The sequence below is a fragment of the Mesoplodon bidens genome, assembly GCF_964165515.1.
Source record: "Mesoplodon bidens genome assembly, chromosome: X".
In the NCBI taxonomy this organism is placed as follows: domain Eukaryota; kingdom Metazoa; phylum Chordata; class Mammalia; order Artiodactyla; family Ziphiidae; genus Mesoplodon; species Mesoplodon bidens.
The window spans coordinates 46,451,808-46,476,096 of record NC_138163.1 but is presented as its reverse complement, the minus strand read 5'-3'; the positions used below and the strand labels follow the sequence as shown (position 1 = coordinate 46,476,096).

General features: G+C 35.8%; 1 protein-coding gene across 1 annotated transcript in view; it reads left to right on the top strand.

The window, feature by feature from the left end:
* Window positions 1–24,289, top strand: part of COL4A5 (collagen type IV alpha 5 chain) — a 237,607-nt gene that overhangs the window by 83,917 nt on the left and 129,401 nt on the right. The window contains exon 2 of the mRNA XM_081223198.1: window positions 23,248–23,307. Coding sequence (XP_081079324.1) covers window positions 23,248–23,307 — 60 coding nt within the window. The remainder of the gene's footprint in view (window positions 1–23,247; window positions 23,308–24,289) is intronic.

Sequence of the window (24,289 nt, the reverse complement as noted above, 5' to 3'; positions counted from 1 at the left end):
CTATTAGAGTCTTTGGTCATGAAATCACAGTTATAATTTTGAACTTTCAGAAATCTGCTTTTTAGCATACAGGGTCTGCAGTTGACTGAGCTCAGCCTTCTCTTCCCTTACTATTAACAACCCCAATCTGACATTACAGTTTTTGTTCCTTAGGTTCCTTTTACTGCCAAATGTCAATCAACTCAACTGTACTCTTCAGGCTTAAAGAGCAGAATGCTTTGGTTGGAAATAATCTGATTTCAACCACCTTTTGAAGACTATGAGTCTTCCCAATTTTTTAAACTTAGTGGTTCTCAGCCTTGGGTGCACATTAGATTTAATTGGTCTGGATTGGGGACAAGGCAGTCAGATTTAGGACTACCATTGTAACGGAAAAGGAAGCTGCACAGAAATTTTTGTATTACCCAGGTGATGAGAAGGTTTTTTTGTTTATTCATTATCATGTTTTTAATATTTCCTCTTATTATAAGATAGTTTTTCCCATCCACTCTTCATTATTCTTTTTTTCTTGGTTCTCTGTCTTATAGCCCAAATACATCTTGCCAGTAATGATCACAATTGTCATTTTTATTTTCTATATCAGCTTTATTGAATTGAAGTATAAGGCATGTGACCCATAATTTAAATTTTTCTACAAATGACCTTAAGAAAGCATAAAAAACAGGTGAAATGAACCTTCGTAACATGTCGTTTAACTCACTATATCCAAAAATGTTATCATTTCATCATGTAATATATAATTTATTAGTGAGATATTTATACTCTTTGAAAGCTGGTGTATATTTTACATTTATAGCACATTTCACTTTGGACTAGCCATATTTCAAGTGTTCATTAGGCATAGGTGGCTAGTGGCTACTGTTTTGCACAGAGTAGGTCTGTGAATAGTTGTCCGCATTATTTTCCCTTAAAATCTGCTATAGAAAATGCCTGTTGATTTGTTCTTTTGTCATGACTTTTTCCTAATTAGAATTAATCCTTTATCTTTTCTCACATAGCACTTTGTTTTATACTTCCATAATAGCATTTTTATTTCCTATTGTTTTTATTATATTATAATAATTGATTGGCCTGTGTGTTTCTCCAACTAAATTGCCAGGTGTTTGAAGGCAGATTTTGTGTACTGTATTCACCTTCGTGCCATCTTTCCCCATCCTCAGCAGTTATCATTGCTTTCTGAGATAGTAAATCATGCAATAAATGTTTATGGAATTGAATTGAATACAACCCATCTCATGGTTTGTCTACATATTACAGAGGGTTAGTAACTAGGAATGTGGTCGGTACCCCCTCAAGAATAAGGAGACATTCCATTTTCAGATATCTAGCCACAAGTCAAGATATCGTACGTTCTGTTCTGATTTTGTCTACTCACATATGTGTCGCTCTTGTTCTACCAGATGTACCATTTGAATTTCTTTTTATGATTTTCTGTTATGTAGTATTTATTCTTTTTGTTTCAAATTCAGCTTTGCCTTCAATTATACTTATAGCTGACTAGCCAGGTAGACTTTGATTTCTAAAATTGTTTTGCTAGTTTATGTATGGTTCTTAAAGCTTTTCACCCAACAGTAGTATTTGTTCCTAAGAAATGGACTGATGATGGAAATCAGTTACAATATCATGTTAACAAACTTGATTAAATAGCAAACTTCAAGGTTGTTGGAATTTTTATTAAAATAAAAGCTCATAGATTGGCTCTATGTATGTAGGGTATGTGTGGACTCTTTCTGCCTGTAAAGGATTTTCCATCTTCATCTCCTAGATCTGTTTGTCAAATCATCTCTCTCACCTACCCTTCCACCAATCTCTCTAAGACAGGGCTAAGTAAAGACAGATTTTTGTCATGACAAGAGCACAAAGTGACAATAGATTTTGAGTAGTATATAAATTGAAGCTGCTTTGTAAATACTCTGACAAATATTGAAAAAGTACTGCCAGCTTTAATGTTAGAGAAGTTGTAAGTTTTCTAAATATTGACTTGACAATCACCAGCCTATTAGATGGAGCTGGAGCTTTTGTGATTTGGGAGGGGTGGCAGCAGTGACGGTGGTATACTGTTTCTCACCTTTGATATGTGACCTTATGTAATCAGTGTCCCAGAATCAAGAACAGTATGAAGAAGGCATTGATTTTTTCCCTGCTGATTATAAGTGAAACAGCCAGAACTGAAGCATGCCTGCTTTTTGTGATTGTACTAAACTAGGGTTTTCTGATTTCTGTTTGTGTTGGAAAATACCATGGAGGTTTTCATGCAGAACACTTGCTTTACTGAAAGTGGTAGCAGGGTTTCCTGCTTTGCTGCCTGTGAAATAAAGATCATATTAGCTCCTCCTACCATGAATACCAGCTGCTGCGGTGATCAGCCAGTAATTCTGTTAGAAATACACAGGAAATGTTGGTCTACTCAGTGTAAGGGCAAAAAACAATTTCTGCTTCTTACCTTCCTGCCAGCAGCCAACAGGGAGGCCTAGGGTATATTAGTGCATTTTTACACTGACATAGGGCCCTGGAATTGGACGCACTGAGTCTTTTTTTTTTTAACATCTTTATTGGAGTATAATTGCTTTACAATGGTGTGTTAGTTTCTGCTTTATAACAAAGTGAATCAGTTATACATATACATATGTTCCCATATCTCTTCCCTCTTGCATCTCCCTCCCTCCCACCCTCCCTATCGCACCCCTCTAGGTGGTCACAAAGCACTGAGCTGATCTCCCTGTGCTATGCGGCTGCTTCCCACTAGCTATCTAGTTTACATTTGGTAGTATATATATGTCCATGCCACTCTCTCACTTTGTACAGCTTACCCTTCCCCCTCCCCATATCCTCAAGTCCATTCTCTAGTAGGTCTGTCTTTATCTTAAATGCACTTAGGATACAGGTTTTGACTGCTTCATAGGAGACATTCCAGACATATTTATGCTCAGCAGAACTCTGAAGTTTTTATTCTTATTATCATGGTACTGTGGTCTTTCTGCTTGTTTCTTTTATCTGTGATGTTAGAACTCTTCCAAGGCCACAAATAACTCAGATAAGTTCAACTTGTGCTAACCTCTTTACATTAATGGAACCGCTTTACTGAAATCCTAAGAAAGATGTTGAAACTCAGGATATGTCTGTACAGGCCTGGTAGAATGGAAAGCCACAGTGCTTTCAATAGCCAGTCTATAAAAATCTTCTTGCTACAAAATCAAGGTTTATTTTACTTCTCAATTTTCTTTTCTCAGTGAACCCATAGCTGTGGTTAACTCATTTATCTGAAAGTAAGTCCTTTTAAATGCTGTTGGAAGTTTTCATAATGTCCAGAAATAAATTATAACATAAAATCCAATGATTTTATTATGTTACTCATGTTTATAATTCCATCATTCTGGACCACTAATTTTTAATTGGAAATTTTGGATACTTTCTTCCAGAGTTAATAGTGGAAGGAACATAGCATTTGGAGGCAAAAGACAAAAAATCTGAGTTCAAGTGTTAACTTACTATGTAGTCCTATATCAAGCCATTTAAGCTCTCTAAATCCCCATTTCTACATCTGATACCATAGGTAAGTATAGCTGCATACATCCCAGCAATATTACTGAGGTGACCAAATGTGATATATATCATATCATTTGTAAATTGTAAAGAGCTATTAAAATGTTGGTTATCATTTTTATTATTCTATAACCCTTTCACCCTAAAATCTTCAATACATTTATCTCATGCTTATAATCCCTTAGTGGCAGGTTGGATATGATAGTATCACTTAAGAATGTATGTTTCATTTTACTGCTGAAAATGTATATATCACCAGATTTTCTTATGAAGTTTTCATGTTAAAAATGAATAATAATCATTCCAGCAGGAACAATTTATGTGTAAGCACTGTCCATCTCCTTCTACCCACAAAGTAAAATAACTCCTTTTAGTTTGAGTAGGGAAATTAAATGTTTCTTCTTCTGCTTATATTACAGTTTATTAAGTGATTCATTGGGTTGATCTCATTTTAAAGTGATTTTAATCTGTTACTTGCTTGAGTTCCCATTGTTGAATTTTCTTTGTAAGAGACTTAAGCAGGTTAAATATCTTACTGCACAAGTGTCTTAAACCTTAGTACTATGGGCTGCATTATGAGTTCATCACTGGAGGTGTTAACTAGGTGAGGCTGGATGGCTAGAAATGTTTTAGGTGGATATCATAGACCATATAGAGCTAAGAATTGGAAAGCTGCTAATTCTGTGATGTTGTGATCCTTACTTGTGTTTATTTTCAAATTTAGATCATGAATATGCTTATAGATACTTATTTCCTTCAAATATTGCTTGTCCCACTTAAAAACTTTGGAAATTCTTGCTAGGGAAAAACCTACTAGAGTAACATATGAAAAAAATATTTTGTGTGTGTTACCAGTTTTCTAAGCATTTTTTTTTCTTTTTTCAATGTTCATAATACTTTATGTTCATCTTGTGTCATTTATCTTATTCTGTCTAATAAATACTAATTTGCTTATTTCTCTAATTCCTCTTTTTAGGTTATAAAATTTTCTAGAGAGATAAGATATTTAATAATCTCCATATATTCCATATTAATTTGTACAGAGCCAGACTCAATAACAACTTCTCAAATTTAATTTATGGTTACTGGTACCTAAAATTGGGGAGAAAGTTGCTCTTGATTAAGGTAGCTTACACTTGGTTTTTCTTCCTATCTGCCAATCATAGAATCTGCTCTCAACAAATGCCATTCTGATTTAGGGTAATTTTCTAATGTAAAAATCCCATTTATACAAACACCATTAAAAGTATCTAGTAACCTAATTTTTTTAAAAGCTCCTTCATTTCACATATTTCGAAATGGTATCCAATAATACTTGGAAATAATAAAATTTGCCCAAAATAGGTATAGCTTCTCCACCCTAAATGTAAAATCACTAAAGCTAATGTGAGTAACTTGTCTGTGGATTTTTAAGGTTAAAGTACTTCTGGTAATAAAGGATTTGGTAATTTGTCCAGACTAGATGCCAGAATAGCTCCATTGTCTGATACCTGATATCTTTAAATATTTGGGTTCACTTTGATCAACCTTAGTTATGAGCATCCTTAAAGTCTGGCATACTTCTGCCTGGTAACCTCTCTTAGGCCACCACCTCCTTTCCCCAACATTCTTCCATCCCTGTTGGAAAAAAAAATAGAATCTTGAAAACCAAATGACTGTGTCTTTTTCTTTAGTTATCCTAAAAATTGTAATGTTTTTAATCAAGGAAACTCATTACCTATGTTAGTATTGGTGAATCACATGTTGTAGTCATCAAATTTTTAATGAGTCTCCATGTATTTTTTAGTTCTAGGTTTGTAGGAAGTGGCAGGTGCTGCTTTGGTTAAAAGGCTTTCAAACTGATTAATATGTTCATCTGTAATTTGATTTTTGAAGAAATACATTTATGATAGTGAGAAAATGTTTCCTCTTCATAAAAAATCTGGCAAGACAGCCTGGCTTTTGCTCAGAATTTGAAAGTATATGGGAATCAGTTTGGAATATTGAAAAAGTCAAGAAACTGATTCTAGCTCTGGCGCTATCTTTGACTGGCCATCCATTTCTTTATATTTAAAACGAGGGAGGTATATTAGGTAATTTCTAAGACCTCCTTCAACTCTGCTGACATTCTTTTATTGATAGCATTTATTCGGAAGAAATATATCTGTTTATGGATTGTGTCAGGATATCAAATGAAGGAACGTAACAAAAGATACATAATTTTTTTACCCTTGGACTGTTAAAGAATGGCGACCCTGTGCCACCTCCATCCCTCAAAATGGAGGATTTGTGTTAAGAGTAGCCAAGTCAAAGATGACTTCTGTTTTGAAATCTTAAATTACTATCTTCTAAGAGTTTATGAGACTTGTGAGAGTAGCCATTGTGTGATCATATGGCATAGTATTATATTATATGCATATGGTAGTTTTTAACATCTTTATTGGAGTATAACTGCTTTACAATGTTGTGTTAGTTGCTATTGTATAACAAAGTGAATCAGCTACATGTATACATATATCCCTATATCTCCTCCCTCATGTGTCTCCCTCCCACCCTCCCTATCCCACCCCTTTAGGTGGACACAAAGCAACGAGCTAGTCTCCCTGTGCTACGCAGCTGCTTCCTACTAGCTATCTATTTTACATTTGGTAGTATATATATGTCCATGCCACTCTCTCACTTCATCCCAGTTTACCCTTCCCACTCCCCGTGTCCTCAAGCCCATTCTCTATGTCTGCGTCTTTATTCCTGTCCTGCCCCTAGGTTCTTCAAAACCATTTCTTTTTTAGATACCATATATATGTGTTAGCATACGGTATTTGTTTTTCACTTTCTGACTTCATTCTGTATGACGGACTCTAGGTCCATCCACCTCACTACATATAACTCAATTTCATTTCTTTTTTATGGCTGAGTAAAATTGCATTGTATATATGTGCCACATCTTTATCCACTCATCTGTCGATGGACACTTAGGTTGCTTCCATGTCCTGGCTATTGTAAATAGAGCTGCAAAGAACATTGTGGTACGTGACTCTTTTTGAATTATGGTTTTCTCAGGGTATACGCCTAGTAGTGGGATTGCTGGGTTGTATGGAAATTCTATTTTTAGTTTTTAAGGAACCTCCATACTGTTCTCCATAGTGGCTGTATCAATTTACATTTCACCAACAGTGCAAGAGGGTACCCTTTTCTCCACACCCTCTCAAACATTTATTTTTTGTAGATTTTTTGATGATGGCCATTCTGACTGGTATGAGATAATACCTCATTGTAGTTTTGATTTGCATTTCTCTAATGATTACTGATGTTGAGCATCCTTTCATGTGTTTATTGGTAATCTATATATCTTCTGTGGAGTAATGTGTATTTAGGTCTCCTGCCCATTTTTGGATTGGGTTTTTTGTTTTTGGATATTGAGCTGTATGAGCTGCTTGTAAATTTTGGAGATTAATCCTTTGCCAGTTGCTTCATTGGGAAATATTTTCTCCCATTCTGAGGGTTGTCCTTTCGTCTTGTTTATGGTTTCCTTTACTGGGCAAACTGGGCAAAAGCTTTTAAGTTTCACTAGGTCCCATTTGCTTATTTATTTATTTTTCTTCCATTTCCCTAAGAGGTGGGTCAAAAACAATCTTGCTGTGATTTATGTCATAGAGTGTTCTGCCTATGTTTTCCTCTAAGAGTTTTATAGTGTCTGGCCTTACATTTAGGTCTTTAATCCATTTTGAGTTTAATTTTGTGTATGGTGTTAGGGAGTGTTCTAATTTCATTCTTTTACATGTAGCTATCCAGTTTTCCCAGCACCATTTATTGAAGAGGCTGTCTTTCCTCCTTTGTATCTTCTTGCCTCCTTTATCAAAGATAAGGTGACCATATGTGTGTAGGTTTATCTCTGGGCTTCCTATCCTGTTCCATTGATCTATATTTCTGTTTTTGTGCCAGTACCATACTGTTTTGATTACTGTAGTTTGTAGTATAGTCTGAAGTCAGGGAGCCTGATTCCTCCAGCTCTGTTTTTCTTTCTCAAGTTTGCTTTGGCTATTCAGGGTCTTTTCTGTTTCCATAAAGTTGTGAAATCTTTTGTTTTAGTTCTGTGAAAAATGCCATTGGTAGTTTGATAGGGATTGCATTGAATCTGTAGATTGCTTTGGGGAGTATGGTCATTTTCACAAGGTTGATTCTTCCAATCCAAAACCATGGTATATCTCTCCATCTGTTGGTATCATCTTTAATTTCTTTCATCAGTGTCTTATAGTTTTCTGCATACAGGTCTTTTCTCTCCCTAGGTAGGTTTATTCCTAGGTATTTTATCTTTTTGTTGCAATGGTAAAGGGAGTGTTTCCTTAATTTCTCTTTCAGGTTTTTCATCATTAGTGTATAGGAATGCAAGAGATTTCTCTGCATTAATTTTGTATCCTGCTCCTCTACCAAATTCATTGATTAGCTCTAGTAGTTTTATGGTAGCATCTTTAGGATTCTGAATGTATAGTACCATGTCCTGTGCAAACAGTGACACTTTTACTTTTTCTTCTCTAATTTGTATTCCTTTTATTTCTTTTTCTTCTCTGATTGCTGTGGCTAAAACTTCCAAAACTATGCTGAATAATAGTGGTGAGAGCAGGCAACCTTGTCTTGTTCCTAATCTTAGTGGAAATGGTTTCAGTTTTTCACCATTGAGAATGATGTTGGCTGTGGGTTTGTCATATATGGCCTTTATTATGTTGAGGTAAGTTCCTTCTATGCCTACTTTCTGGATTTTTTTTTTATCATATGTGGGTGTTGATTTTATTGAAAGCTTTTTCTGCATCTATTGAGATGATCATATGGTTTTTCTCCTTCATTTTGTTAATATGGTGTATCACATTGATTGATTTGCGTATATTGAAGAATCCTTGCTTTCCTAGGATAAACCTCACTTCTTCATGGTGTATGATCCTTTTAATGTGCTGTTGGCTTCTGTTTGCTTGTGTTTTGTTGAGGATTTTTGCCACTATGTTCATCAGTGATATTGGCCTGTAGTTTTCTTTTTTGGGGACATCTTTGGTTTTCGTATCAGGGTGATGGTGGCTTCATAGAATGAGTTTGGGTGTGTTCCTCCCTCTGCTATATTTTGGAAGAGTTTCAGAAGGATAGGTGTTAGTTCTTCTCTAAATGTTGGAAAGAATTCTCCTGTGAAGCCATCTGTTCCTGGGCTTTTGTTTGTTGGAAGATTTTTTTTTTTTCTGTACACGGGCCTCTCACTGCTGTGGCCTCTCCCATTGCGGAACACAGGCTCCGGACCCAGAGGCCCAGCGGCCATGGCCCACGGGCCCAGCTGCTCCATGGCACGTGGGATCCCCTGGACCGGGGCACGAACCCACGTCCCCTGCATTGGCAGGCGGACTCCCAACCACTGCGCCACCAGGGAAGCCCCTGTTGGAAGATTTTTAATCACAGTTTCCGTTTCAGTGCTTGTGATGGGTCTGTTTATATTTTCTACTTCTTCCTGGTTCAGTCTTGGAAGGTTGTGCTTTTCTAAGAATTTGTCCATTTCTTCCAGGTTGTCCATTTTATTGGCATAGAGTTGCTTGTAGTAATCTCTCATGATCCTTTGTATTTCTCCAGTTTCAGTTGTTACTTCTCCTTTTTAATTTCTAATTCTGTTGATTTGAGTCTTCTCCCTTTTTTTCATGTGAGTCTGGCTAGTGGTTTATCAGTTTTGTTTATCTTCTCAAAGAACCAGCTTTTAGTTTTATTGATCTTTGCTATAGTTTCCTTCATTTCTTTTTCATTTATTTCTCCTCTGATCTTTATGATTTCTTTCCTTTTGGTAACTTTTGGGTGTTTTTTTTTGTTGTTCTTCTTCATTCTCTAATTGCTTTAGGTATAAGGTTAGGTTGTTTATTTAGGACGTTTCTTGTTTCTTGAGGTAAGACTGTATTGCTGTAAACTTCCCTCCTAGAACTGCTTTTGCTGCATCCCATAGGTTTTGGGTTATTGTATTTTCATTGTCATTTGTTTCTAGGTATTTTTTGATTTCCTCTTTATTTCTTCAGTTATCTCTTGGTTATTTAGTAGTGTATTGTGTAGCCTCCATGTGTTTGTATTTTTTACAGACTTTTTCCTGTAATTGATATCTAGTCTCAAAGCGTTGTGGTTGGAAAAGGTACCTGATACGATTTCAATTTTCTTAAATTTACCAAGGGTTAATTTGTGACCCAGGATATGATCTATCCTGGAGAATGTTCCATGAGCACTTGAGAAGAAAGTGTATTCTGTTGTTTTTGGATGGAATGTCCTATAAATATCAATTAAGTCCATCTTGTTTAATGTATCATTTAAAGCTTGTGTTTCCTTATTTATTTTCATTTTGGATGATCTGTCCATTGGTGAAATTTGGGTGTTAGAGTGCCCTACTATTATAGATTCTTGCTGTTCATACTGAGATTTAGTAAATTTTGTTGAATAAGTGTTTCTTCATTTGCTATAGGTTTTTCAGACAACATCCAGAGATTTAAATTTTTGTTTTTTTTCTAGATTTCATCATTTGTTGTTGTTTCATTAGGGAGTTGGTTCATAGAGTTCCTTAAGCTGTCATTTACAAGTGGCATGGCATTGACTTTTTTTTGTTGTTGGTGTTTGCAGTACGCAGGCCTCTCACTGTTGTGGCCTCTCCCGCTGTGGAGCACAGGCTCCGGACGTGCAGGCTCAGTGGCCATGGCTCACGGGCCCAGCCACTCCACAACATGTGGGATCTTCCCGGACTGGGGCACAAACCCATGTCCCCTGCATCAGCAGGCAGACTCTCAACCACTGCGCCACCAGGGAAGCCCGGCATTGACATTTTAAATAATCCATGCTAGTTTTTTTATTAATATACCATATTCCAAATTTGTCTGATTTATTTTTTCATGCTGTGTCATTTTATACTAAATTGCAATTAATATAATTGCTGATATATTTCCTTTAGTTGTATTGCCTTCTCTAAGATAGCATTTTCTTTCTCCTTCTCTTTCCTCTTCTTTTGGATTTGAGTATTGTCCTTCTCTAATAATTTGCAAAACCTTGCTTATCTTCTTTTAAGGTTTATCATAGAGTTTAGAATTCCTAGGTTTTATGCTTATCTTACCAACGTCTAAAGTAATCAATGCCCATACTTGTTTTTTACAGTTACAAGGATTGAAGAATACTTTAACTTCATGCATCCTCTCCTGACTTACATTGTATTACCTTTTAGTACTGTATTTTTGAACCCTGCACCTATTTTTATAATTGTGTTTTATAGTTAGTATTTATTTAAATTCAACCACAAATTTATTACTTTTTTTCCTCTTAATTCCTTTTTGTGTTTTATTTTTTTTTATTTTTTTATTTTTTTGCGGTATGCGGGTCTCTCACTGTTGTGGCCTCTCCCGTTGCGGAGCACAGGCTCCGGATGCACAGGCTCAGCGGCCATGGCTCACGGGCCCAGCCGCTCCGCGGCATATGGGATCCTCCCGGACTGGGGCACGAACCCGTATCCCCTGCATCGGCAGGCGGAAACTCAACCACTGCGCCACCAGGGAGGCCCTGTGTTTTATTTTTTAAATATTTATTTATTTATTTATTTGGCTGCACTGGGTCTTAGTTGTGACATGCAGGGTTTTCGTTGCCCTCTGTGGTATCTTTGTTGTGGCATGTGGGAACTTTTATTTGCAGCATGCAGAATCTTTTTAGTTGCGGCATGCAGAATCTTTAGTTGCAGTATGTGGACTCTTAGTTGCAGCATGCGGGATCTAGTTCCCCATCCAGGGATCGAACCCGGGCCCCTGCATTGGGAGCACAGAGTCTTACCTACTGGACCATCAGGGAAGTCCCCCTTTTTGTATTTTAGACCTTCCAGTTCATTTGTTTTTCCTTTCACATACAGGAGAAGATATTTGAAAGGTTTGAATTTCCTTTTGTGAAGTCCTGCTGGGGGCATACTTTCACAGTTTTTGTTTGTCTGAAAATATTTGTATTTTTATCTTGTTCTTGAAAGATATTTTTACTGGTTAAAAATATAGGTTGAAAGTTTTCTTTCAGCATATTAAAGATGTAATTTCATGGTCTTCTGTTTAATTTCTGAGTACTAATCTATAAATTAATTGTCACCCCTTTGAAGACAGTCTCTCGTCTTTCTTGATGCTTTTAAGGCCGTGGGGTTTTTTGTTTGTTTGTTTGTTTTTGTTTTGTTTTGTTTTGGTTTGGTTTTATGTTCTGACATTACACTATTTTGCACCCAGTTTGGGGTTTGTTTTTTCTTCCACTGGATATGCTGGACTTTTAGAATTACAGATATTTTAAATTAGTTCTTAAAAACTTTCTAGCATTATCTCTAACTATTGCCTCTGCCCCATTCGCTCTTTCACCTCTTCTTCTATAACTCAAATTACCTGTTTGCTATACTACGTCACTCTTCCTTCCATGTCTCTTAACTATTCTTTTAGATTTCCCATGTGTTTCCTCTCCATGTTACATTATAAAGAATTTCTTTTTACTTTACTAAGTGTTTTAACTGTCTTCAGCTGCATCTAGTCTGCTGTGAAGCTCATCCATTAAATTTTAAATTTCATAGCTTTTACTTGTAGAATTCATATTTCAATTCAGCTAGGTTACTTTTTTCTTCTTTTTCTTTTGTTTTCTTTTTTTTTTTTTACCATTTCCTGGTCCCTTTATTTTCTTCAAGTTAAAAACCTTTCATCATTGTAAAAATAGTCATTATATATTTTGTGTCTAATTCTAATATTAGAATCTTTGCTGAGTAGTTTCTGCTGTGAGATGTTTCTCCTGTTTTTTGCTTATGGTATTTTGTTTCCTTGTATGCTTAGTGATTTTTTAATGGGATAGCTTATTTTCCTTTCAAAGAGGATTTTTTGGAATTCTTTGAAGCTTAATATGAAGGTATAGTCTTCTACATAGGATTTATATGTATTTCTGCCTAGCCTCTGGGAGGTCAAGGCAGTTTGAGTCCACTCTGAACAAATTTACAGTTTGAGGTTAGTGGACCACCCAGCTAAATGCTGATTTGCACTGCAAATCTGTATGAGGGCCAGCTTGTGGTTACAGCTTCTCAAGGGTCTTTTCCCCTTGTACTTCTCTGCTGAGACCTAAGATATCTTTTTCTTGAAATTCCCTGAGGTTATTTTGTATGTGACTCCCTTACACTGTAAAACAAGAATCTCAAATTCTCCAAGTTTTGTAAATGCCATCGGGTAAAAAGTAGTTTCAGTGGTCAGCTTACAAGGGTTTTCCCCCCTAGATTTTAGCCTGATAAATTCTATTGTGCCTCTCTTTGAGGTTTTTAAGATATTTTTACATTTTTTTCAAGCATAAAATGCTTTTTTTTAAGTAGGCATATCAGTCTGGATACCTAACTCCATTATTAGGTTATCATTTCCCTGTGCTGTTATTTTGTAGTATATATCTTAGAACACATGAATCAGAATCACCTAGAGATGTTTATTAAAATTTCAGATTCTGATAGCCAACCTGAAGCTTACTGAAACAAAATCTTTAGGATAGGGGTTGTAGTATCTGAATTTTTGTGAGGTTCTGTAAGTGATCCTAATTCATACAGAAGTTTGCTTTTATCTGTACTTTTAGTCCTATATCTAGTATTTTTTATTGTAGGAGCCTGATATCTAACTTTATTGTTTTCTGTACTTGTCCTGGTATCATGTTGAACAATACAATATTTTCATATCTATTTCATATGCCAACTTATATTTATAGTAGGTGTGTGTGTGTGTGTGTGTGTTTATGTCGATCTGTTTCTGGCCACTGTATTTTGGTTTATTGAGCTGCCTATTCATTGAGCAATACCATACTGGTTTTTTTTTTGGTTTTTTTTTTGCGGTACATGGGCCTCTCACTGTTGTGACCTCTCCTGTTGTGGAGCACAGGCTCCAGATGCACAGGCTCAGCTCATGGGCCCAGCCACTCCACGGCATGTGGGATCTTCCTGGACCGGGGCATGAACCCATGTCCCCCGCATTGGCAGGCAGACTCTCAACCACTGAGCCACCAGGGAAGCCCCCATACTGTTTTAATTATTGTATCTTCATGATGTGTTTTACTACATGATAATAAAAAAATTTTCATACTTTTTATTATTTTCTCCCCCACTAAAAAGTATACAACATTACTATAGTTGCACCTGTTTTCTTGCTTCAACAGTGTTCAGTGACTTTGTAGAATTAAATAAGTTTTTCCAGTTTTTGAAACTGTTTTTCCACAGTTTTTGAAGGTTTTTTTTTGGACATATCTCCTACTGTACTTTTTCCATATGTACTTAAGAAGTCCTTTAGACTGAGGTACTTAATGTTTGTTTTGCCTGACTCTTTGTTCAAAAAAATTTGTATTTTAATTTTATTGCTTAGCATGGCCATTTTTTCCTCTAGATATATTTCTGCCCATTTTTATAAATTGAAGTGGAGTTATTTACGTTCTCTACAGAGCCGTTATGAATACTCCCAAGTTCAAGGGAACTCTCTTAATTTTGATAACAATTATTGATTATAAAACTCGTTTTCACTTGGGAAATCCCACTGAATCACAGCCTATAAAAGCTGGATGCTACCTGAGATATCATATTGTCTATCTCTATAATTTTACCAAAGAGAAAACTGAGCGCTAGGGTATAGGAATGACTTATCCATAGTCATCTAATGAATCCATTCCTGAGGTAAAATCAGGATGTATTTCTTGTAGCTTAGAGTTCTTTCTCTTACCATTGTCTGCTATATCATTATTCCATTGTATTTAAGTTTTATTTTCATTTGTTTGGTGGGCCTAGTTTGTTTGTGTGTTTTTTGCTAGATTGGAAGTTCCTTAAAGGCAGCACACATTTTTTGGTATAACTTATAGCCCTAATATTGTGCTTGGTGCTTATTAATCACCTAATCAGTATTAATAGATGTTGGTAAAAAAACAAATTGTTCCATTAAACAGATGTCAACTTGGGGCTGTTTCCTTGTGGGCATCATGGTTATAACTGTATGGAAAATGGCAACTAGTGGTTGGTTTGTGTATCATAGTTGCCTTTTTTTTTTCTTGAACTTAGTACCGGAGCCATTATCGTAACCTAGGTGGAATAAATAAAATATAAATTAAATTTTCAAGTTGAATTCAAACAAATTTTTCTGTAGATACCAGATGTTTTACATAGTGAGCTCTCTAATGTATAACTACATGTTAAGTAATAAAGAAGTGCAAAAAGATGAAATTACTAATTTTTAGAAAAACTTTGTGTAAAATCACTTCAAAAATGACATGTATGAGTAAAGTTTTATTGTTTGTTTGTAAATTATATTAGGAGTTGGAGGATATTGTTGGATACTGAAAAGTCAGAAATACATTTATAAAGACAGGTTACATAGTATCTTCTCCATATTGATCAATCCTATTAGCCTGTTGCTTTGCATTATTTTCAGGAATTTAATTTGTATTTTAAAAAGGTGGAACTCCTTTTAAAACATTTTTTAATTTTTTTAATTGTAATACAGTTGATTTACAATATTATATAAGTTTCAGATGTACAACCTAGTGATTCACAATTTTTAAAGATTTTACTCCATTTATAGTTATTATAAAATATTGGCTATATTCCCTCTGCTGTACATTATATCCTTGTAACTTAGTTATTTTATGTTTAGTAGCTTGTGCCTCTTAATCCCCTATCTCTATCGTGCCCCTCACCTCTTCTCTCTCGCCACTGGTAGCTACTAATTTGTTTTCTGTATCTGTGAGTCTGTTTCTTTTTTTGTTATATTCACTAGTCTGTGTTACTTTTTAGGTTCCACATACAAGTGGTAACATATAGTACAATATATATATAACATATAGTACTATATATATATTATAAGTAAGATACAGATAATATACAGTACTTACGTTAAAAAAACTCTTAATGAAAGATGAAAATGGAATGTTACACCACCTTTTACTTACAAAACCAAAACACTATACAAATATATTTATGTATAAAATGCAGACATACACTTCAAAGTCAATTTTAATTGTTCTTAGATGTACAGTCATTTTATATTATTGCTGTCCTTTACTCCTCCATTAATGCATGTAATTGAGTGTTGATAACATGCACAATCTAATTCCATGAATATGACCATTCTCATGAATCAGTATCTTCTAAAATTTGTAAGTTTTACTTTGGAATCTAGAATTCATGTTTGTACAAAACACTATTATATACCTTAAATTAACCTCTGTTCCTGGTACACTGTAATGTAATTTTTGTGTATGGGATTATCCTTCCCATTAGAGAGCAATGATGTACCATCTTTGTATCTCTATGTGCAACTAACATAGCCAAATTGCTGGCACATAACAGGTGATCAATAAGTATTTGTTGAATTAGTTATGTATGTTGGAATGAGTCTTGCCTTATTCATTTTTAGCACCTAACAGGTTTTCTGGCCTCTAGTAATACTCACTTCATATTTGATGAGTAAGTCTTAAGAGTCTGTTTAGAGCTTCTAGGTTGGTGAAGCAGAATGCCTCCATGTGCCACCATGCTGGGCTCCAAACTCCAAGAAGACTGAAGTTTCTTTGTTCTCGACTTCACTCTATGAATCTCTTCATCTGGCTGTTGGTTCCTGTGCTTTAATATCCTCAGTAATAAACCACTCATCTGCTTTCCAAGACTCATCATAACGGGCTACACAAGAGAATGGGAAAGGAATTTTCTACATCTCCAAGCAAAGATGTGAAGAAGCCAGAAGTTGTCTTGGTCATATGGGAGGACTGATCTTGCCATAGGCTGCTGTCTGTGCCATAGTTGGAATCTGAAGCTTGAACTTTCTGAGGAGAGCATCTGAGCTATAGAGTTCCTCTCATCCATGTGGCTGAGAGGGTCTTAGTGCTCTGGCCGGGCGTCAGGCCTGAGCCTCCGAGGTGGGAGGGCCGAGTCCAGGACATTAGACCACTAGAGACCTCCAGCCCCCACATGATATCAATCGGCAAGAGCTCTCCCAGAGATCCTCATCTCAATGCTAAGACCAGCTCCACTCAACGACGAGCAAGCTACAGTGCTGGACACCGCATGCAAAACAACTAGCAAGACAGGAAAACAACCCCACCCATTAGCAGAGAGGCTGCCTAAAATCATACTAAGTTCACAGACACCCCAAACACACTACTGGCTGGGGTCCTGACCACCAGAAAGACAAGACCAGCCTCATCCACCAGAGCACAGGCAGCAGTCCCCTCCACCAGGAAGCCTACACAACCCACTGAACCAACCTCACCAACTGGGGCAGACACCAAATACCATGGGAACTACGAACCTGCATCCTGCAAAAAGGAGACCCCAAACAAAGTAAGTTAAGCAAAATGAGAAGACAGAGAAATACTAGCAGATGAAGGAGCAAGGTAAAAACCCACCAGACCAAACAAATGAAGAGGAAATAGGCAGTCTACCTGAAAAAGAATTCAGAGTAATGATAGTAAAGATGATCCAAAATCTTGGAAATGGAATGGAGAAAATACAAGAAACATTTAACAAGGACCTAGAAGAACTAAAGAGCAAACCAACAATGATGAACAACACAAAAAATGAAATTAAAAATTTTCTAGAAGGAAACAATAGCAGAATAACTGAGGCAGAAGAACGGATAAGTGACCTGGAAGATAAATAGTGGAAATAACTACTGCAGAGCAGAATTTTAAAAAAAGAATGAAAAGAATTGAGGATGGTCTCAGGGACCTCTGGGACAACATTAAATGCACCAACACTTGAATTATAGGGTCCCAGAAGAAGAAGAGAAGAAGAAAGGGACTGAGAAAATATTTGAAGAGATTATAGTTGAGAACTTCCCTAACATGGGAAAGGAAATAGTCAAGCCCAGGAATCGCAGAGTCCCATACAGGATAAATCCAAGGAGAAACATGCCAAGACACATATTAATCAAACTATCAAAAATTAAGTACAAACAAAAAATATTAAAAGCTGCAAGGGAAAAACAACAAATAACATACAAGTAATCACCATAAGATTAACATTTGAGCTTTCAGCAGAAAGTGTACAAGCCAGAAGGGAGTGGCAGAACATATTTAAAGTGATGAAGGAGAAAAACCTACAACCAAGATTACTCTACCCAGCAAGGATCTCATTCAGATTTGATGGAGAAATTAAAACCTTTACAGACAGGCAAAAGCTGAGAGAGTTCAGCACCACCAAACCAGCTTTACAACAAATGCTAAAGGATCTTCTCTAGGCAAGAAACACAAGAAATAGAAAAGATCTACAAAAACAAACCCAAAACAATTAAGAAAATGGTAATAGGAACATACATATTGATAATTACCTTAAATGTAAATGGATTAAATGCTCCAACCAAAAGACATAGACTGGCTGAATAGATACAAAAACAAGACCCATATATACGCTGTCTACAAGAGACCCACTTCAGACCTAGGGACACCTACAGACTGAAAGTGAGGGAATGGAAAAAGATATTCCATGCAAATGGAAATCAAAAGAAAGCTGGAGTAGTAATTCTCACATCAGACAAAATAGACTTTAAAATAAAGAATGTTACAAGAGACAAGGAAGGACACTATGTAATGATCAAGGGATCAATCCAAGAAGAAGATATAACAGTTGTAAATATTTATGCACTCAATATAGGAGCACCTCAATACATAAGGCAAACACTAACAGCCATAAAAGGGGAAATTGACAATAACACAATAATCGTAAGGGACTTTAACACTCCACTTTCACCAGTGGACAGATCAATCAAAATGAGAACAAATAAGGAAACACAAGCTTTAAATGATACATTAAAAAAGATGGACTTAATTGATATTTATAGAACATGCCATCAAAAAATAACAGAATAAAAAAAATAACAGAATACACTTTTTTCTCAAGTGCACATGTAACATTCTCCAGGATGGAGCATATCTTGGGTCACAAATCAAGCTTTGGTAAATTTAGAGAAAATTGAAATCGTATCAAGTATCTTTTCCGACCACAACACTATGAGACTATATATCAATTACAGGAAAAAAACTATAAAAAATACAAACACATGGAGGCTAAACAATATGCTACTAAATAACCAAGAGATCACTGAAGAAATCAAAGAGGAAATCAAAAAATACCTAGAAACAAATGACAGTGAAAACATGACGGCTCAAAACCTATGGGATGCAGCAAAAGCAGTTCTAAGAGGGAAGTTTATAGAAATACAATCCTACCTCAAGAAACAAGAAAAATCATAAATAAGCATACTAACTTACACCTAAAGCAATTAGAGATAGAAGAACAAAAGAGCTCCAAAGTTAGCAGAAGGAAAGAAATCATGAAGATCAGATCAGAAATCAATGAAAAGGAAATGAAGGAAACAATAGCAAAGATCAATGAAACTAAAAGCTGGTACTTTGAGAAGATAAACAAAATGGATAAATCGTTAGCCAGGCTCATCAAGGAAAAAAGAGAGAAGACTCAATCAATAGAATTAGAAATGAAAAAGGAGAAGTAACAACTGAAACTGCAGAAATACAAAGGATCATGAGAGATTACTACAAGCAATATATGCCAATAAAATGGACAACCTGAAAGAAATGGACAAATTTTTAGAAAAGCACAACTTCTGGGACCAAACCAGGAAGAAGTAGAAAATATAAACTGACCAATCACAAGCACTGAAATTGAGACTGTGATTAAAAATCTGCCAACAAACCAAAACCTAGGACCAGATGGCTTCACAGGCAAATTCTGTCAAACATTTATAGAAGAGCTAACACCTATCCTTCTGAAACTCTTCCAAAATATAGCAGAGGGAGGAACACTCCCAAACTCACTGTACGAGGCCACCATCACCCTGACACCAAAACCAGACAGAGTTGTCATAGAAAAAGAAAACTACAGGCCAATACACTGATGAACATAGGTGTAAAAATCCTCAACAAAATACTAGCAAACAGAATCCAGAATCACATTAAAAATATCATCCACCATGATAAAGTGGGGTTTATCCCAGGAATGCAAGGATTCTTCAATATACAGCAATCAATCAATGTGATACACCATATTAACAAATTGAAGGAGAAAAACCATATGATCATCTCAATAGATGCAGAAAATCTTTTGACCAAATTCAACACCCATTTATGATAAAAACTCTCCAGAAAGTAGGCATAGAGAGAACTTACCTCAACATAATAAAGGGCATATATGACAAACCCATAGCCAACATCATTCTCAATGGTGAAAAACTGAAACCATTTCCACTAAGATCAGGAACAAGACATGGTTGCCTACTCTCACCACTATTATTCAACATAGTTTTGAAAGTTTTAACCACAGCAATCTGAGCTGAAAAAGAAACAAAAGGAATCCAAACAGGAAAGGAGAAGTAAAACTCACTGTTTGAAGATGACATAATTCTATACATACAGAATCCTAAAGATGCTACCAGAAAACTACTAGAGCTGATCAATGAATTTGGTAAAGTTGCAGAATACAAAATAAATGCACAGAAATCTCTTTCATTCCTATACACTAATGATGAAAAATCTGAAAGAGAAACTAAGGAAACACTCCCATTTACCATTGCAAAAATAGAATAAAATACCTAGCAATAATCCTATCTAAATAGGCAAAAGACTTTTATGCAGAAAACTATAAGACACTGATGAAAGAAATTAAAGATGATACAAACAGATGGAGAGATATACCATGTTCCTGGATTGGAAGATTCAACATTGTGAAAGTGAATATACTACCCAAAGCAATCTACAGATTCAATGAAATCCCTATCAAACTACCAATGGCATTTTTCACAGAACTCGAACAAAAAATTTCACAATTTGTGTGGAAATGCAAAACGCCCTGAATAGCCAAAGCAATCTTGAGAAAGAAAAATAGGACTAGAGGGATCAGGCTCCCTGACTTCAGACTATATACTACAAAGCTACAGTAATCAAGACAGTATGGTACTGGCACAAAAACAGAAATATAGATCAATGAAACAGGATAGAAAGCCCAGAGATAAACCCACGCACATATGGTCACCTTATCTTTGATAAAGGAGGCAAGATAATAAAACGGAGAAAAGATAGCCTCTTCAAAAAGTGGTGCTGGGAAAACTGGACAGCTACATGTAAAAGAATGAAATTAGAACACTCCCTAACACCATACACAAAAATAAACTGAAAATGGATTAAAGACCTAAATGTAAGGCCAGACACTATAAAACTCTTAGAGGAAAACACAGGTAGAACACTCTGACAGAAATCACAGCAAGATCCTTTTTGACCCATCTCCTAGAGTAATGGAAATAAAACCAAAAATGAACAAATGTAACCTAATGAAACTTAAAAACTTTTGCACAGCAAAGGAAACCATAAACAAGACGAAAAGACAACCCTCAGAATTGGAGAAAATGTTTGCAAACGAAACAACTGTCAAAGGATTAATCTCCAAATATATAAGCAGCTCATGCAGCTCATTATCAAAAAAACAACCCAATTAAAAATGGGCAGAAGACCTAAATAGACATTTCTCCAAAGAAGATATACAGATTGCCAACAAACAAATGAAAGGATGCTCAACATCAGTAATCATTAGAGAAACTGAAATCAAAACTACAATGAGATATCATCTCACACGGTTCAGAATGGCCATCATCAAATATCTACAAACAATAAATGCTGGAGAGGGTGTGGGGAAAAGGGAACTCTCTTGCACTGTTGGTGGAAATGTAAATTGATACAGCCACCATGGAGAACAGTATGGAGGTTCCTTAAAAAGCTAAAAATACAACTTCCATACAACCCAGCAATCCCACTACTAGGCATATACCCTGAGAAAACCATAATTCAAAAAGTGTCATGTACCACAATGTTTATTCCAGCTCTGTTTACAATAGCCAGGACATGGAAGCAACCTAAGTGCCCATCGACAGATGAATGGATAAAGAAGGTGTGGCACATATATACCATGGAATATTTCTCAGCCAGAAAAAGAAACAAAACTGAGTTATTTGTAGTGAGGTGGATGGACCTAGAGACTGTCATACAGATTGAAGTAAGTCAGAAAGAGAAAAGCAAATACCATATGCTAACACATATATATGGAATCTAAAAAAAAAAATGGTTCTGAAGATCCTAGGGGTAGGACAGAAATAAAGACGCAGACATAGAGAATGGACTTGAGGGCATGGGGAGGGTGAAGGGTAAGCTGGGCTGAAGTGAGAGAGTGGCATGGACATATATACACCACCAAATGTAAAATAGATAGCTGGTGGGAAACAGCCGCATGGCACAGGGATATCAGCTCAGTGCTTTGTGTCCACCTAGAGGGGTGGGGTAGGGAGGGTGGAAGGGAGTTGCAAGAGGGAGGAGATATGGGGATATAGGTATATTTATAGCTGATTCACTTTGTTATAAAGCAGAAACTAACACACCATTGTAAATCAATTATACTCCAATAAAGATGTTTAAAAAATAAAAATAAGTCTATTTAACTCTTAATGTAGTTGGCATATAGTACTAAAAGCAGAGTATATAACCTAATCACCTATGTATAATAAATAGTGGCTATATAACAGTTTCAATTAGAAATGTCAAGTTCACATCTTTTATTGGAACAGTCTTTTGCAATGTGCATGAGAGATTTCCCCCAACATCAAGCCACTGTAGTTTGCTGTTATAATCAGGAAAAGGAGTTTCAGTATGAGGGTGACTTCGAGTTGCAGCTGAGTGGGTTAGGATTTCTAACCAGAAGGACAAGGTTAGTAGTTTGTTAAGGATTGAGGAAGGTACTCTTGTAGTGATTGGAGTAAAGAACAGCGTGGAATGTTGGGAAGGAGGCTAAGGTACATTTTAATTCATAGTCTCCCATGGCTGAACATTGATAAACATTATTTGGTATTTACATCACATAAAAATTTCTCTTATTTGATGAGAAGCATAACCCCTTATTGTACATAAATGCTGAGCTATCTACATATGTTAAACTAATTACTATTTGTTTTTCTAAGCAGTTCAGCTTCATGCCAGAGTAAAGGATAGTTCTGGATGGCAGACATCATCTATTGTCTTCTTGTCCTACAGGTTCTTATTTTGGAGGAGTATATTTTTCTGGCTCTAGTACCTCAATTCCTCATATGAGTGAATGAAGTTGTTACGAGTGGCTATTTAGGACACCTAGGCTGTGGGAACAACTTTTGTGGTAAAGCTTGGAGCTATTAGAGACTGAGCTACTAGTGATGAAATAGTGGAAGCAAAGAAAAGAAAGGTGGTAAAAGACAGTATGTATTTCATGCTCATGAATGCAGAAGAGCAAGGGACTTTAAGTGGCAGGCATCTTTGGCTAGTTGCCAAGGTCTTTGCTAATATAGATTGAGAGGTAATTTCTTACAAGTGATGTTAGGAGAGAAAATGAGTTCCTTCGAGCTGAAAATCATATTACAGGGAAGTAGTATGGATTTCTTTTTCATTTTTAAAAAGACATTTTTCACTTTAAAATTATAAGTATTTGCTCATTTTGAAAAGTTCAAACAGAAATATATACAATAAAAGATGAAAGATTCCCCAGAGGTAACCATTGTTTGCAATCTTGTATATATCCTTTCAGATGTTTTTCTGGTAGTTGTTTTACAAGTTTGGATTGTTGAATTCATTTGAGCTATAAGTCAGAGTCTGTTTTTCAGGTTCATATTTAATGATTTTCCTCCCTTTTTCTCTTCCTTATAGGCTTGCTATGGGTGTTCTCCAGGATCAAAGTGTGACTGTAGTGGTATAAAAGGAGAAAAGGTAAGATATGAGATGAGCCTTAAAAAACCAATAAAATCGTGATTTTAATATTTTTTTAAAAAAAACAGGGCTTGTACCTCAGCATCTAATTAGATAAAATGAATTTTACTGTACTGCTTATTTTAGATTGCTTTAAGGATTAGACTATATCTCAGAGATCAGCTAACACTTTCTGTAAAAATCCATATGGTAAATAATTTAGCCTTTGTGAGGCTCATAAGGTCTCTGTCACATATTTTTCTCCTTTTTTAAAAGTAGCCCTTTAATAGTGTAAAAAATTGTTGGCTCTTGTACTATACAAAACAGGGATCTGACTGAATTTGGCCTGAGAGCTGTAGTCTGCCAACCTCTGATGAATCTTTTTGCAGTCAATGACTTAGTAGGCAAAATAATGCAAAACTCTTAAGGAACCAAACATTTATCAGGCGACTAATCTGTGCTAGTTACCATACAATTTCATGTGTTTCATGTATTTTTATCTAATCCATTTAAGTTAACGATTGGTCTATCTCTTTTCATCTCACTTTTCCCACAGCAGCATCCCTATTATATAGATATGATGATTACAAAGTAAGTATTGGTGATGATTAAATAGCATAAACCTAGCCACTATGAATCAGTGACTGACATTGAAAACAGAAGATTAAAAAGGAATAGTGAATTGTGGCCAAAAAGGAATTGTACTAGGAGGAAGGTGATCGTATCCTAGTCTTCACTCTTTGGGGCTCAGTGAATATTTTTGAATGAATTATTGAATATTACTAATGATATATGAAAAAGTTTGGGATAATATCTCAAGAGCATATTCCATTCAGGCATATAGAAGTTACACTAGCATACTAAAGATGTTTAAAAGTCCTGGAGTAAAGAAACCTATTTGTTTGTTTTGCAGTGCTGTATTTCCAAGCTCTATTTAACAATTTAACCCACTTTCCTTCCTTCTAACGAAACACCTATTAATAATAATTGAAGAGTGTTATAC